The sequence below is a fragment of the Dendropsophus ebraccatus genome, chromosome 7, assembly GCF_027789765.1.
Source record: "Dendropsophus ebraccatus isolate aDenEbr1 chromosome 7, aDenEbr1.pat, whole genome shotgun sequence".
Lineage (NCBI taxonomy): Eukaryota > Metazoa > Chordata > Amphibia > Anura > Hylidae > Dendropsophus > Dendropsophus ebraccatus.
This window is the reverse complement of record NC_091460.1, coordinates 139,368,841-139,384,291: the sequence shown is the minus strand read 5'-3', so window position 1 is coordinate 139,384,291 and position 15,451 is coordinate 139,368,841. Positions and strand designations below refer to the sequence as shown.

Genomic DNA, 15,451 nt, shown 5'->3' with positions numbered 1-15,451 from the left:
TCATTACGTATGTTACGATATAAACTAATACCCCAATGTGGGTGGTTATTCCTTTATATGTAAGTTTTATGTAATGTTCAATGGTACTAAAACCAGAATATAAACACACAACATGTAAAGCATCTATACAAGCCTAGAAATTATGTAGTAGAGCTGAGTTATAAAGGCAAACCTGCCATTAAAAACACTTTTTCCCCACCAGCCTGGATTGATAAATTTCATCCTGCTTGGGTATAGGGGGAGATCTTTTAGTCAAGGGTAGCCGGGCAGGCAGAAATCACTAAATACTACCCCAATGACTGTCAGTTTAAGCACCATGGACTTAATAAAAGGTTCCCTTTAAGGTAACACAATGGAGCACATTTACTAATATCGTCATACCACCAAGGTTTTGAAAGACATGCCCCTTCAGCAAAGAAGGTTTGCATTTTTTAGGTTTAAGAAGCACTCATTGGATGCTTGATGGAAATAAGGGTTCAATGAGTAAAGCAGGTCCTCAAAAAGGTGGGATCATATCCTAAATATGCTCCAATCTGTTATCTAGCCGTTTTACATAGGGAAATTTACATAATCAGGTACACGTCCATACAAAGTGAAATAACAAACTCAGCTCTACTACATAGGTTGCTCTCATTGGTACTTATAAATATAGTTTAAGCAACAGTAAACGAGAACATGTTTTGGCAAGCTTATGTTCCACTAACCTCCATTGCTGACAAAAAACCCTACATCTAAGTATAGAAGGACATTCCGAGCCAAATTTGATTAATCAAAAAGGTTGTCTGATCACAAAATATCCCTTGGGGGCTACTGACGGTAAACGGTCAATGTTCTGTTCCCCTTCTGTAGCCACAAATGCAGTATAACATAGATGGAGCATTGGGTCCCCTGTATGCCGTCAATATGACCTAATCAGACTTTCAGACCTAATCAGGCTTTTTGTGAATAGACCACCCTTTTATATGTTCAGATACTTTGGTTATATCTTGCTGTTAACATTAAAGGCTATGGACACTTAAGCACTGATTTTTTTTTTGCCCAGTCGCTTCTTAAATTGAAAATCATGCAAATTTTTTAATGTTAAAAGGTTTGGACTTTTACTGTAGAGTCTGTGTAACTCCTTTACATGGTTGGCTAAGCTGATACATATTACTTGCTGTATCAACATTACCTGCTGCCCTCTTCCTTCTGTCACTGTTAGGCTAGGTTGACACTATGTAAAAATAACGGCCCTCTTTCATAATAACGGTCCTCATTGTGCAAATAACTAACATTATTTGCACAATGACGTACGTTGTAATGAAAGTCGGACTTCATTTTTACATTGTTACAGTGTTAACCTAACAGCAGCTGCCGAGACTGGGAAGCTACGGAGCACAGGAGAAAAGACCAGGAGCGGGGAAAGGTAAGGTAACAGGTGTTTGGGCAATTGTTAGCTGTCTACACCGCATTGCTATTACACATAGCAATACGTGGTCGGCACCTGTCGATTTTCAGGTCCAAACTTAACTAATGATTAGCCGATGATCGTTGTCTCTATTACATAGAGCCATAATTGGCCAAATCGGCCCGATTCAGCCGATTATCTCTCTGTGTAATAGGGCCCTTAGAAATAGAGGTGAGAATAGGGGGAGGGGGTTTGAGTGGTTTACAGTAGATCAGAAGAAAATGGAGCGGCAGTATCCAGTCCTTAGGGATGGTTGATTGGAATCAGCTAGTCAATACTGTATCAGAACATAGAAATAAGGGCACATATGGCAGTGGGATGGATGTAAAACACACAGACATTCCATCTGTTTAGAGAGAGAAGCACCCATTGTAAACTGCAGAGAAGGGGGGGGGGGGGTCACTCTTAAGTACAGCAAAGTAATAAATCCCTCATGGACTATAGAAAGGGAAATCAGTTTAGGGATTATGGTTTTCTGATACATTAGAACTAATCAAGGCAACAGCATTTTAGATACACATCCAATGTCTATTGTTGAGAGAGAAAACCCTGAAACTAATAGAAAGTGAATGAATGTGAATGAATGGATGTGAACGAACACTGAAGCATAAAACTTTATAAACTCAAGTTATCCATAAAGATGTGAAATAATAATAATATATATATATATATATATATATATATATATATATATATATAATATATATCAGGTGAAAGGTGTCAATAGCCTTTAATATTAGAATTCAGCTGGAAATATTCCTTATACTTTCCTAGCCGGATAACCTGAAACAATGGTGTAATTTCTTCTAATTGATCAGGTATCATAGCGGAGACACCCATATAGCTCTGGCCTTAAGCTAAATACAGTATATAAAATAGCATTCCAAATAATTTGCTAATACAATCAAAACTATTGCTTTTGTAAACATGTTCAATATGACATCTAGTCAATAACAACTCTTGTAACATATATAAATAAAAAAATATTGACAAAGAATTACAAGCAACACACTAGAATAGGAAAAAATAAAATAAAAATAATAACATTTTAATATTCGATGATATTTGAACTTTTTTTTTTTTTTGACACGGAAGTAAAAGTTAAATTTAAAATGATTGTCCTTATGAGCCACTCATTTTCTTTAATAAAACATATTACTCTTCATATATATATTTATATATATATATAGATATATTACAATTTTACCATGAAAAAAAATATTATCATAGACACAGATAATATTGAAGTTTTTAATAATAATAATAATAATAATAATAATGTGAAATGGTCCTAACTTGAAATCTTGCTGTGTAAAAAAATGAATTGGAAACCACTATGTTTCATGATTCGTCTATTAAAAAACATTTCTAGGCAAGATTAGAAGATATATATTTTTTTCAAGTTTCCACAAAACTATGCTAGAGAAAGATACGTGTAAGTTATATGATTTGGGGCTAATTTTTCAAAATAGTAATCTTCAGGTACATATTTTACAATTTTAAACTGTACAGAATATCTAGTGTTGTTTTGACAACATTTACAGATCAGTTCCCATTGTTCTTTCTTCATTTATTTTTTTAACTTTTTTTTTTTTTTTTTTATAAAACTTTGTTGTAAAATTAAAATCCACAGGATAAAATAAGGAAGATCAAAATACGCCATAGTAGGTCATAGTGCTCAATCTTGAAAGCTGCATCTTTGGTATTTAAAGTTCCGTACAAATCTGATGTAGCTTACAGCTTATTTTAACGGGGTGAACAGGAATTGGTCCAAATCTATCATTATGAAATGCTATTTAATAATTATATCAACAATAAATAATTTAGGACCTGAATTAGTTTTACATAATTTTTTTTTTTAAACCTTGTGGGCTGTATGAATCCATTTATAAATCAATTAAATTGTACCACTTTTTTCAGAAAATTATATAATATATATATATACTTTATATTTATTTAGAAGCTTTGAAATAGTACAGTAAACACTTTGCAACACGGTGTATAAACTACAGAATGTCCTTGATATTCCATGGGTCAGCGGATAAACAATATTTTTCTTTTTTTTTCTTTTATGACCCACAAGTGAAAATAACATGATCACAATCTCTCTTGTAAAGTTTGGATAATTTGGGTAACACTTCATCACACAAAAAGAAAAAAAATATATATATATAAAACAGTCAAGATTAAAACAGTGATATTGCATTTATAATGCATGTTCTATCTGTACGATTGGCTTCTTGTGGTGTTTAGAAACATCTAAAGGGCTCAGTGACGTTTTGGAGAAAAGAAAGATATATAGTGCTGTAAACAGGCACACACTGATAAGTGAGGCAAGGGCGGTCGCCTCTGCAGTTTAAACAGTTCTTCTTCACATTTCAACTCATTTCTCAGGCCTGCTGAGAGCAGAAAGGTCCTTGGTTTGGCCATGCCTTCAGCAGCAGACTTTTATTCCTTCTCTTATACCAGACTGGATGGCCAGGATAATGAAGTTGAAAAGTTGATGCTTTTGTTGGTCAACTTGTGCAAATCATGCTGCTTCAGGTAAGTCCTGTAGATCTGACTAGCATATCCTTTTCCGTGCTAAGAATAAAAAGAAAAGCAAAAAAACAAATTTGAATTTTGCAGAGAGAATAAATACAAATAATACATTTGGGTTCACATTCTACCAAGATCCACCAACATCGGCAAGGAGTTTGCATGTTCCCGCCCTGTTTGTATGGGTTTCCTCCCACACTTCAAGATACACAGGTAGGTGAATTAAGATTGTGAGCCCTAATGGGGACAGGGATCAAATTGGGCGAAGACAAATGATGTAAAATGGTGGAATAAATAGGGGGTGTAAAAATAAAATAATTTTATAACAGATATAGAATCCCAGCTTTAGATCCTATGAAAATACTTCCTGTTCTCTGGGTGGTTAGTGTTGTTTTTTTACATTGTATAGAAATCTCTTAAAGGCTGCCGGAGTGAAGCCCGCCTGACCCTCAACAGGAGCCCCTCATACTTACCCCTTTCTCGAAGTCCCAGGCTCCACCGGGAGGTTGGGCGAGCTTCACCCCGACAGCCAGGGTGACAAGTCTCCTTTAAAATGTCTACATACGTACCTAGATATGTGAACATGGATGTATATGTTCACATATCTAGGTACCAAGGAGCTACGGGATTTGGTGGAGGCCACAGTGATCTTGAGAACCTTTAGTGCAGCAGAATGATTTTGTCCCCTTTGTACCCTGATATACATTGTCAGCTGTGAGACCTTATATAGACAGGGCTGTGTGTTTCCTAATTGTGTCCAATCTACAGAATATACTACTGATGTACTTCTACTGATGACCCAAATCTCAACTCTTTTACATCAGTCGGGTCCTGTGTAACCTATGGAGAGGGGAGGGGGGGGAGTAGGGAGATTAGTCACCAGCAGAGAATAAAGAATTACACAGCGGGAACTGTGTGAAAGCTGTATTCAGAGGTCACAGAGGTCAGTGCTGACTGTCAGAGGAGATAGCCTTGTGATGTAGCTGTAAATTAACTCTTTGTTGTCCTGTTTTGGTGCCTCATCTCCCTCCACCCCTCCCCTCTCCATAAGAGAACCATGAAGATGGGGGAAGAGCTTCAAACTGCTTTTTCATGATAAAAATGCATTTTTCGGCTAATAAACCCAATTATAAAGTTTCTTAAAATCGCCTGTACTATTGATTTCTGCAAAAAAAAAATTAAACGACAGTGACACTTTAAGATTAGTGTTGAGTGGACTTGCCAAACTGTTCTCCAAACCCAAACACTCCCGGTGGCTGAAGAAGTTGGCATCCAACTTCTCCAGCTGCTGGGTGACAAATGCCGGGCATTCAGGTTGGGCAAGTCCACTGGAAACTAGTTAAGATCAATGCAAAATCAATATGACAATCAAACTACACAGGAATATTGAGAAAGGTTGCATACAGCAGTATAGACATGATTTTCTAGAGGCAATTCAATGTGCAGATGTATTCAGGGCTTCTAAAATAAAGATGGCCGTAGCTGCATATTTATTTAATGGTTTAGAATCGCTGATGCTGAAAGTGGATTAAGGGATTTTGCTGCTGAGTGTGGATTACAGAATTGGCATTTCATATCCATGTACCAGTATGTTGAATGAAATGGATATTTGTAAGGACGGTCAGTCGCCTTTTGTCCCATCTGATCAATGATCCTTATGTAGAGAAAATATTTTGGAGTGAAAGTTTCTATAAGACTTAAGTGTGTCTTCTGATACCTCAGTCAAGGCATTAATGTGTACTTTGAAGTTGTTATTTCTTTCTAATCTTGTATTTTTTATGAAAGTTTTAAGTACATTTTAAATACATATAATAGGTATAGCGTCGCTTTTCTTCACAAAGAAAGTATAAGATCTGCATAGACATATCCAATGTATTAAAATAGTCCAGGGGGCTGACAACGAAACTGCATAAAATAAATGGGTATTCTGTTTATATAATTTTTAGTTATTTAGTTATTGTTGGCTATTTCTAGTCGTATGATTTTGCGTTGTTGTTTTGTCCCTGGGGTAACAGATGTTAGGCAATGACCACTAATAGCAGCCATTATTTGTACATAAGATTTGGCCTACAAAGGGCAGGGTTCATACAAAGGCTAAGTTCACATGGCATTTAACAGCGTCCGTTAAATAGCAACAGACACTGTTAAACAGTCGGCTGCCGGGCTGCACTTAGCCCGTTACTGCAGCCGATACGTTTGGAACTCACTGCTTGTCATGATGTCCTTGGAAGTCATTTTACGGCAGAGGGTTAAAGAAGTAGTTCACAAAAAAAAAAAAAAACTGAAAAAGCAGTTACAGTACTTATCACCTGCTGTATGTCCTGAGGGAAGAGGTATTCTTTCCAGCCTGGAGAGAAATTTGCCACTGTTCTGGACAGTTCCTGACATTAGGTGGTGGCAGCAGAGAGCACTTTGTCAGACTGGAGAGAATACACCCCTTCCGGCAGGACGTACAGCAGCTGATAAGTACTGGCAGACTGAAGATTTTTTTTTTATTAGAAACACTACACAAAAAAAACTTTTATATGTTATAGAGACAAAACGAAATTTTTTATCGGTCAGGTCTAAGGAGGTCTGTTTAGGAGAATGAGCCTGGAAAGGTCCGCACTCGTGATCAAGACAGCTGCATAATGTAGGTCTATGGGCTGTCTTGTTCACATAGTCCCAGAATGAGCAGAAGTGGACTGCAGTTTATTCTTCTTGCCGGTCCTGGTCTGAACACATTTAGACCCATAAAAACTTTTAACATGTAAAAAAATAAAATAAAATCATGACAGATATAGTGATAAATGGTCTATAAGCAATGCTGCATTCACAATTAGTGAGGCCTCCAAGAATAGCACCGCTGCCTAATAAAGCGTAAATGAGAGTTATAGGATTGACATGTAAGCCTGGCTGTGAATCACGACTAGTGCTGCTGTGAATCACGACCAGTGTGTAATGAAGAAACATAAGCATCGCTTTATTACTGCATTTAAAGTGGCTTATTATTTACAGTGACTGAATGATAGAATATTGCTTTGGAAACGTTCACGTCCCTGGAACAGCAACAACTGAAAGCGCAAATTAGAAATGTTTGGGGACAATAAAACGATCGTCAAAGGCAATGGGGAGGTGTTTTCTTACTGCTGGGCAGGGAGTGCCACTGTGCCCCAGGGCCTTCGCTGTTGTAAGTATAAATGTTTCTGCAGGAGGATCACAAATCATTATCTATTGAGATCAATGATAAACAATAGGGTAATAATTGTTATGTTGGCTGAGATGTCATGACAACAAATGACCGGTATAAATCAGCCTGATTGTATTCACACACAAACATTTTATTTATTTTTTTTCTGGAAGACTTAGGGTCCTATTCCACGGGCCGATGGGGGCCCGATCAATAATATAAACGAGAGCCGATCTGGTAGTTTACTGGGCCTATTACACGGCCTGATAATCGTTTAGCAAGGGCTGCAGGGACATCGTTAAAGAGCTGATAGACCGCTCAGCCAATCACTGGCCGCGGCGGTCCTGGCTAATGATTGGCTGAGCGGTCTGTCAGCTAAGACAGGCCGCACCGAAGCTGCTACTGCACGTGGGATCGGGAGGAAGAAAGAACGCAGGAGAAGACTATCCAGCTACCGCCCCATCTCACTTCTCCCCTTTGCCTCAAAACTCCTGGAACAACATGTCTACCATGAACTATCCTCCCACTTTTCAACCAACTCACTTTTTGACTCTCTGCAATCTGGCTTCCGCCCCCACCACTCTACAGAAACTGCCCTCGTCAAAGTGGCTAATGACCTGCTAACTGCCAAAGCCTCACGCCACTATTCTGTGCTCCTTCTCCTTGACCTATCTTCTGCCTTTGACACAGTTGACCATTCTCTCCTCTTACAAATTCTCTCATACCTTGCCATCACTTGCTCAGCCCTCTCCTGAATCTCCTCTTACCTCTCCAACCGCACTTTTAGTGTTTCCCACTCCCACACCACCTTCTCTCCTCGTCCCCTTACTGTTGGTGTTCACCAAGGCTCTACACTTGGGCCTCTTCTCTTCTCTATCTATACTTCTGGCCTGGGACATATCATAGAATCCAACGGCTTCAGGTACCACCTCTGCGCTGATGACACTTAGAGTGTCCAGAGTGTCTATCGGCCATATTTACCTTCTTCTCCTCCCGCTTTCTAAAACTCAACATGGACAAAACAGAACTTTCCTCTTTCCCCCATCTCGCTCCACCCTGCCATCTAATCTGTCAATCACTATCAACAGCTGCACTCTGTCCCCTGTTCCTCAAGTCCGCTGCCTCGGGGTCACCTTTGACTCTGCCCTGTCCTTTAAACCCCAAATTCACGCCCTGACCACCTCCTGCCGCATTCACCTCAAAAACATTTCCAGAATCCGCACTTTTCTCACCCCTGACTCATTATTTCCCGCTTGGACTACTGTAATATCCTCCTCTCTGGCCTTCCATCTAACTCCCTTGATCCCCTCCAGTCTATCCTAAACTCTGCTGCCCGACTAATCAACCTTTCCCCTTGCTTTGCCTCTGCCTCTCGACTCCCTCCACTGGCTCCCCATTGCCCAACGTATTCACTTTAAACTGTTGACCATGACGTACAAGGCCGTCCACAACCTGTCCCCTCCGTACATCTCTGACCTGATATCCCGCTACCGTCCCTAAGGCAACCTTTGATCCTACGTCTCCACTCCCCCCTTGTTCGTACCTCGCAAAACCGCCTCCAAGACTTAGCCCGAGCGCTACCCCGACACATCCGGCTCTCACCCACCATCAAGTTCTTCAAAAGTAACCTGAAAATCCATCTCTTCAAACTAGGTTACAACCTATAATAATTCTGCATCACACTTGACTGGCTGCACTTTACCTCCTGTTTCTCTCCCCGTACCTTATAGATTGTAAGCCCTCGCGGGCAGGGTCCTCTTCGCCATGTACCAGTCTGCCATTTGCCTTAATGTAATGTGTTTTGATCTTGTGTTGTTTCTGCTCGTTACCCCTATCTATTGTATAGCGCTCTGGAATTAAGGGCACTTTATAAATAAATAAATAATAATAATAATAATAAAAGACCTGCAACATGCTTAGGTAAAGTATTGTGCTTGTGAAATTGTGGGTCGCCCGCCACGCATCACTATTCCACGCAGCGATGCGCGGTCGGTGGCCAATGATTTTAGGTTTGAACCTAAATAAACGATCAGCCAATGACAAGATCATCGGCTGATCGTTGTCTCTATTCCAATATCGCTCCGTGAAATAGGCCCTTAGATTTGGACCAGCCAATGGATTTTTTATTATAATTTTTGAGCATACTTATTTTCCACCAGAGATGTTCACCTTATCTAATTAAATGAAGGGAATGAGAGGGATTTAAGAATGTAATTTTCTCTGCTTTCACCATGGTGTTACAGATCATGGTAACTGGGTGGGTTTCTTGAAACGGTTAAAACGCTCGCTCGTGTTTTCCTACAATGCTCCCATAGTGTTCCAGCAATGAAGCCCATTGTGTTATATGGAAAGTGAGAAATCACTGCTGCTTACATTTTTGTTTTCGGCATTTATTTCCCTCTAAATAGTTTTATGCATGTGTCAGGAAATCCATTTTTGCTTTAAAATGTGTGAAATAGATGAAGACTCCATGCTGCCTAAGCCATCAAATTCATGTTGTGACAAAACCAGGGAACTTTCATAGCAATAATCCGTTTAAAAATCCTGACTTTAATGTGCAATAATGTCTACGACCACTGCATAGAAGCTGGATGGAAACAAATTCCCTCAGATAACCAAGCTTCAAAGGGAGCAGAAAATCCATGTACCCTTTTAACCACAACACAAATTTAATCCCGGCATGGCACATTAGTAAGGATTTCCTTACATGGAAATGAAATGGACGTCCTTGCTGTACAGAGCTAATAGAAGCTTAGGTATTACATGAGATGCTCTATAGAAAAGAACAATCATTTATACATCCGCTGTACATATCACACCCCAACAAATAGTAATAAAAATAAGTCTATCTGTACGACAAGAAAGAAAACACAAATACTAATAAATAATATATGGATATTCGGAAATAAATTTTAATCATGTATAAGATCGATAGATAGAATAATAGATCGATAGATACGATTGATAGATAGATGTTTAAATTACAGTAGATAGTATACTTTCTTATGCTTTTGAGCTTTTAAGCATGTGAGTAAAACAGGCGATATCCCGTCTGCCTCAGTGTCACAGTGTCTCTATTGGCGGGCTTGCGTGCCTCCGCTTCCGCCACTCTCTGCTCAGAGAACTGACATGTCAATTCTTTGAGCAGAGAGCGGTGCGCAAGCCATCCCATAGGGACACTGAGGCAGGCGGGATTCCACGGCAGGGGGCTTCACTGCAGAATTCCACCTGTTTTGCTCAGTGTGAACATATCCTTAGAGTTCAAAAAAAAGTCTGATGATTGTTGGCACCCACTTTATTGGACATTGCTAAAATCTCCAGATTGTTAATTAAGGAAGTATTTCAGTCTCCTTCACAGAGATATTGCTGCTATGAGGAATATACAGGTGGAGTTGTTGACAATACAAAGACTAAGGAGTGAACATTGCAGAGACACAGACTGGTAAGAGAAGGGGTCCTTGGCCAGGTTAACTAAGGGATTATTCCCCAGGACCATATCCTACAGATGCTACAGACGGGGGAGCCTTGTAGAGGAATTTTTCCTGCGGCTTCCCCTTCCATAGCATCCGTAGAATGAGCCTTAAAAGGGGCTGGAATGAACCTTAAATGGGTTGTCCAGCGGTAAAAAAAAAAAAAAAAAAATTAAATCCACTGGTGTCAGAATGTTATAAAGATTTGTAATTTACTTCTATTTAGAAATCTTCCCATACTTATTAGCTACTATATATCCTGCAGGAAATGTTGTTTTATTTACATTTAGAAACAGTGCTCTCTGCTGCCACCTCTGTCCATGTCAGGAACTGTCCAGAGCAGCAGCAAATCCCCATAGAAAACTTCTCCTGCTCTGAACAGTTCCTGACATGGACAGAGATGTCGGCAGAGAGCACTGTGTCTGAACATAATAAAACAACACTTCCTGCAGGACATACAGCAGCTTAAAAGTATGGGAAGACATTAAATTTCTAAATCGAAGTAAATTACAAATTTATATAACTTTATGACACCAGGTGATTTAAAAGAATTTTTTTTTTCGCTGGACAACCCCTTTAAATTTCTTATTTTAACTGGTGGTGAGAACCCTGTACATATGCCCTTTAATGTTAGAAAACAAGTGTGTGAACCCAAGGATTCTGGAAACAAGATAGTAGCAAAGTAGCTATAGTAGCAAGTTACTATAGTTCAGAAAAGACCTTTGCATGTTAAAAAAATATTGTAACCTGAGGCCAATTTAACTCAAGGGACCGCTGTATTCACATCCTAACTCATTATTTATTAAACTGCTTTAACTAATACATTTTCTTTTATACAAATGACCATTGTACAGTGCCACTCTTGTCGGTGGTTTGTATACTGCAGTTCCATAGACATGAATGGAGCTCAGGTGTAGTACTGCACTCAGCCTGAGGATAGGTACTGTTTTTGAAAGAAAGCAGCTCTGTTTTTATTTTTTTCCGAATCCTAGACAACCCCTTTACAGGAAACCTGTCATCTGTACATTTTACATGTCAATGAGGCACACAATGTGCACTCAACAGTAATGGGTGAAATGGCACCTACTCAAAGCCTAAAACTCCAAGAGGCAATCAGGGGGACAGAAGAGACGTGTGTCTATCGCCTTGTTCCTTAAAATGAGGGCTGCAGGAAGCTGTATTATATGATGCATGCCATCTCTAATCCCTTGAATGGCACTCCAGAATTCTGTTTAGGGGGTACAATTGCACCCACTTATACAGCCCTATCAGGACACCTGCATGATCCTTTAATTGGAAGCTTGTGGCAGCTTCCCTTCCCATAAATGTAGCTCACACTATTGAGCCAGGCTGAATAGCAAATGACAAAACACAACAGTTTGACAATAGGGTTTCATGATAATTGACTTCTCTAAATTGAAAGTGCCACATCATGACCCCTGTAAGAAAAAGCGGACCCTAGTCTGATTTTAATGACTAAAATAAATGGGAAGTGTAAAAAAAAAAAAAACAACATGACACATCCGAGTAATATGTTCTAGAATATGTTCTAATCAGTTACGGGCGCCCCCATTCAATAGGGTTTACTGAAGCAAAGAGAGGCGACTCGGTTACGTTTCCTCCAATAATTATTGACACTGCAGGCTACATTTTTATTCTCTTTTTACGTACAATATATTATATGTCCAATTTAGATTGAAGTTCATGTTGTGAAACATGATATAGATATGTTTAGCAATAAAGGGTATAAGAATGTTATATATGGGAAATACATTGTTACCCACTGACTGATGGGCTTTATGCAACATTTATTCTACTAGATAACTGACTGAATTAACGTCCATATTCATGTGGCATAAAAACACCATTCACAAGGTAACAACATATTTCCCCTACAGCTGACATGGATAGAAAATTCTGATAACATTAATATACATGCTAAAAAACCCTCAATAACACTTGCAAACTACCAAATTACTGCGAGGCATGTTAATAAACAGGTTGGCTGTTTTGTAATTTATCAGTCTCTGAAAGTAGAAATGGTTTGAAGACTTGATTGTTCTCCCGATAATTATATTTTGCCCAATTTGACACCTTTTAGTACAAACAACCTGGTGAGGCTGTCGTTTCATAGCGCCATCCTCATGTACAGTAGAAGGCCCCCATTTATCTATGCAAATAATTACCTGTACGTTTAATCACCATGGGAAACGCAGCAAATGACGTCAAGAACAACAGCAAAAAAAAAAAAAACTAAAGATACTGGTGGTAACAGGTACAATAATATCTATGAAAGCGGGAGAAGAAGCACTTGATGAGAAGTCCAGAAGTATTTATTGAAGCCCATAAAACCAATGTGTGGGTTACAGCACAGAGGTCTCAGTCTACGCCAACGTGTTTCTGCTTATGCACCCTTAGGCCATGTTCACACAACGTATGTTGCAAATTGCAACAACGGCCATGATTTATACAACACATATTCACCCGTATGTGAATGAATGGAATCCCGGCCAGAGAATATACACATAGTATACGCTCCGGCCGGGATTTTATCCGACCGCACAAAAACTGACATGTCAGTTCACACAATGGAGTCTGTGGCTCCGACCGCACGCTCCATTGTGTGCAGCAGTGAATTGGGATGCAGGCGCACACGGGTGCACCTGCAAGCATATTCACCAGAAGTGAAGATCATCCGGCCGGTATTGCAGTACTGGCGGGGATACTCTTCTCAAACACCAGCCGTTCTGGACAATGATATCTATATATACAGATTAATGTGTGCTAGGCTATGTTCACACTATGTTAAAAAACAAACAAAAAAAACAGCAAAGGTGGCCGCTTTTTCTATTTAAAAAAAGAGTCTGTTTTTGCACAATTCAATTGACTTTGCGCAGTTTAATTGACTCCATAGAAAACCTCTCCTGCTCTGGACAGTTCCTGACATAGACAGAGTTGGCAGCAGAGAGCAATGTGTGAGACTGGAAAGAAAACAACATTTTCTGCAGGATATACAGCAGCTAATAAGTATGGGAAGACTTGAAATATACTTAATTATCTGAAACGTGTTGATTTAAAAGAAAAAGATTTTTGCTGGATAACCCCTTTAAGTGACCTACTTTGGTACTAGGTATTACATGTTAGGAGTTGTAAAAAATACAAATGTATAAAAAATAAGGAGTTGTAAAAAATACAAATGTATAAAAAATAAGGCATTCTACACAACTGGATCCTACAGAGAGGGGAGTTACAAAACAAACTTAGCAGATGTAACCAACATGTGGTCGTCCCAAAGAAATCTGTGGCTGGTAGTGCAAATAAATGCTGGTAACATGGATACCTCTATACCTTCACTGTATCATCATTGTGTATAAGTCTACGTCTATGACTGGGATTTAAACCAGAACTCTAAGGCAGGGTTTACACAATATGATCCCCCCTCATCTAGACAGATGTCAGGAGCATTACTTATCACTAGACTGGTTCCTATTTATATGCAGAGAGATTTTGCTATGATGATAAAAAAAAAAAAAAGTAACAGCTAATTAAAGTCCTGCTATTCCTCATCATCAGGTTTGTCGCACTGCTTACATGCTCCTCTTGTGTAAGTCTTTATGCAGGTCACAGAATGATAGGAATTTGTCGCTCCTTTTAGACCTTAATCTGCAAGTGCTCATCTTTACAGTAAAAATAATGACAAATAAAGCTGTGTTCAAACTACGTTGTTTTCATTCGTTTTTGCAAATTGATGCATTTGTGCGCATCCTTTTTTATCCATTTTTCCATTGGCTTCCATTAGAAATAAAAACAGATCAAAACTCATCCTTTTTTTAGTGTACGCAAAAATGTGGTTGACCGTGGTTTTGTGTACGTTAGAAAAAGGATGCTTTTTGATCCTTTTGGAAGCCAATGGAAAAACGGATCAAAACGGATGCACACAAATGCATCCATTTTTTCATGGGTTTTTTGTCCTCTTTTTTTGTTGCAAAAACAGATGGAAAAAACAAAAAACATAGCGTGAGCCAAGCCTAAAAGCACAGAACTGTTGGCCGATATCACCTAGTAGTGACACCTAAAATCTGTGGAAATGTGTCGAGAAATGTATCAAGAAGTTGTATTCTAAAGGCTATGTTCACACAACATAAAAAATTGAGAAAAGGTGGCCAATTTTGATATTTAAAAACCATCCGTTTTTGCCACAATTTAACTGACTGCAATGGCAATCCATTAAAGTCAATGGGAAGACAGATGCCCAATGCACACAATGCATTGAGTAATGGAAGTTTTTTTTTACCGTGGACATCAAAATAATGAACATGATGGTTATTTTTGGACGTCTTTTGCAAACAAAAGTTGTTCACACACAATTTTTCCTTTGTCACAGTTTTTCTCCGTTTTTACAATAAAATTCAATAGAGTTTTCAATTAAGCCGCATCCAAAAGCCAATTAGTTACCCAAACTAGAATAATGTACCAACAGCCTTCATTGCACTGAGGGTAGGCTAGACAGCTAAATGACGTCCGTTATTTTAGACTCAAAGTAATGGACGTCATTTTAAACAGAGCTCGAAAGACGTTGTGTGAACATAGCCTAATACAGCTTTTTTCCATGTAATGTATTAAATCATCATAAGGCCACAACTGGGAATAACGTAGCTGGGAATATCCCCTGACATATAAATCCAACAAGTCAACAGTCGGATGTATACCAAAAGACTATCTTTTTGGCATATGTTTGGTTAGCATGTCACTTCCTCCACTGTATTAAACAGTGGAGTACGTATGTTGTGGTATATGTTGTTAGTGAGTCCATGGCTGACATATGTA

At 38.9% G+C, this 15,451-nt stretch overlaps 1 protein-coding gene across 2 annotated transcripts in view; it reads right to left on the bottom strand.

Moving 5' to 3' along the window:
* Positions 1–2,705: 2,705 nt before the first annotated feature.
* Positions 2,706–15,451, bottom strand: part of PCDH10 (protocadherin 10) — a 59,298-nt gene continuing 46,552 nt past the window's right edge. For both annotated transcript variants that reach the window (XM_069978609.1, XM_069978610.1), the window contains one exon: positions 2,706–4,030. In XM_069978609.1, coding sequence (XP_069834710.1) covers positions 4,011–4,030 — 20 coding nt within the window. In that variant the 3' untranslated portion in view covers positions 2,706–4,010. The remainder of the gene's footprint in view (positions 4,031–15,451) is intronic.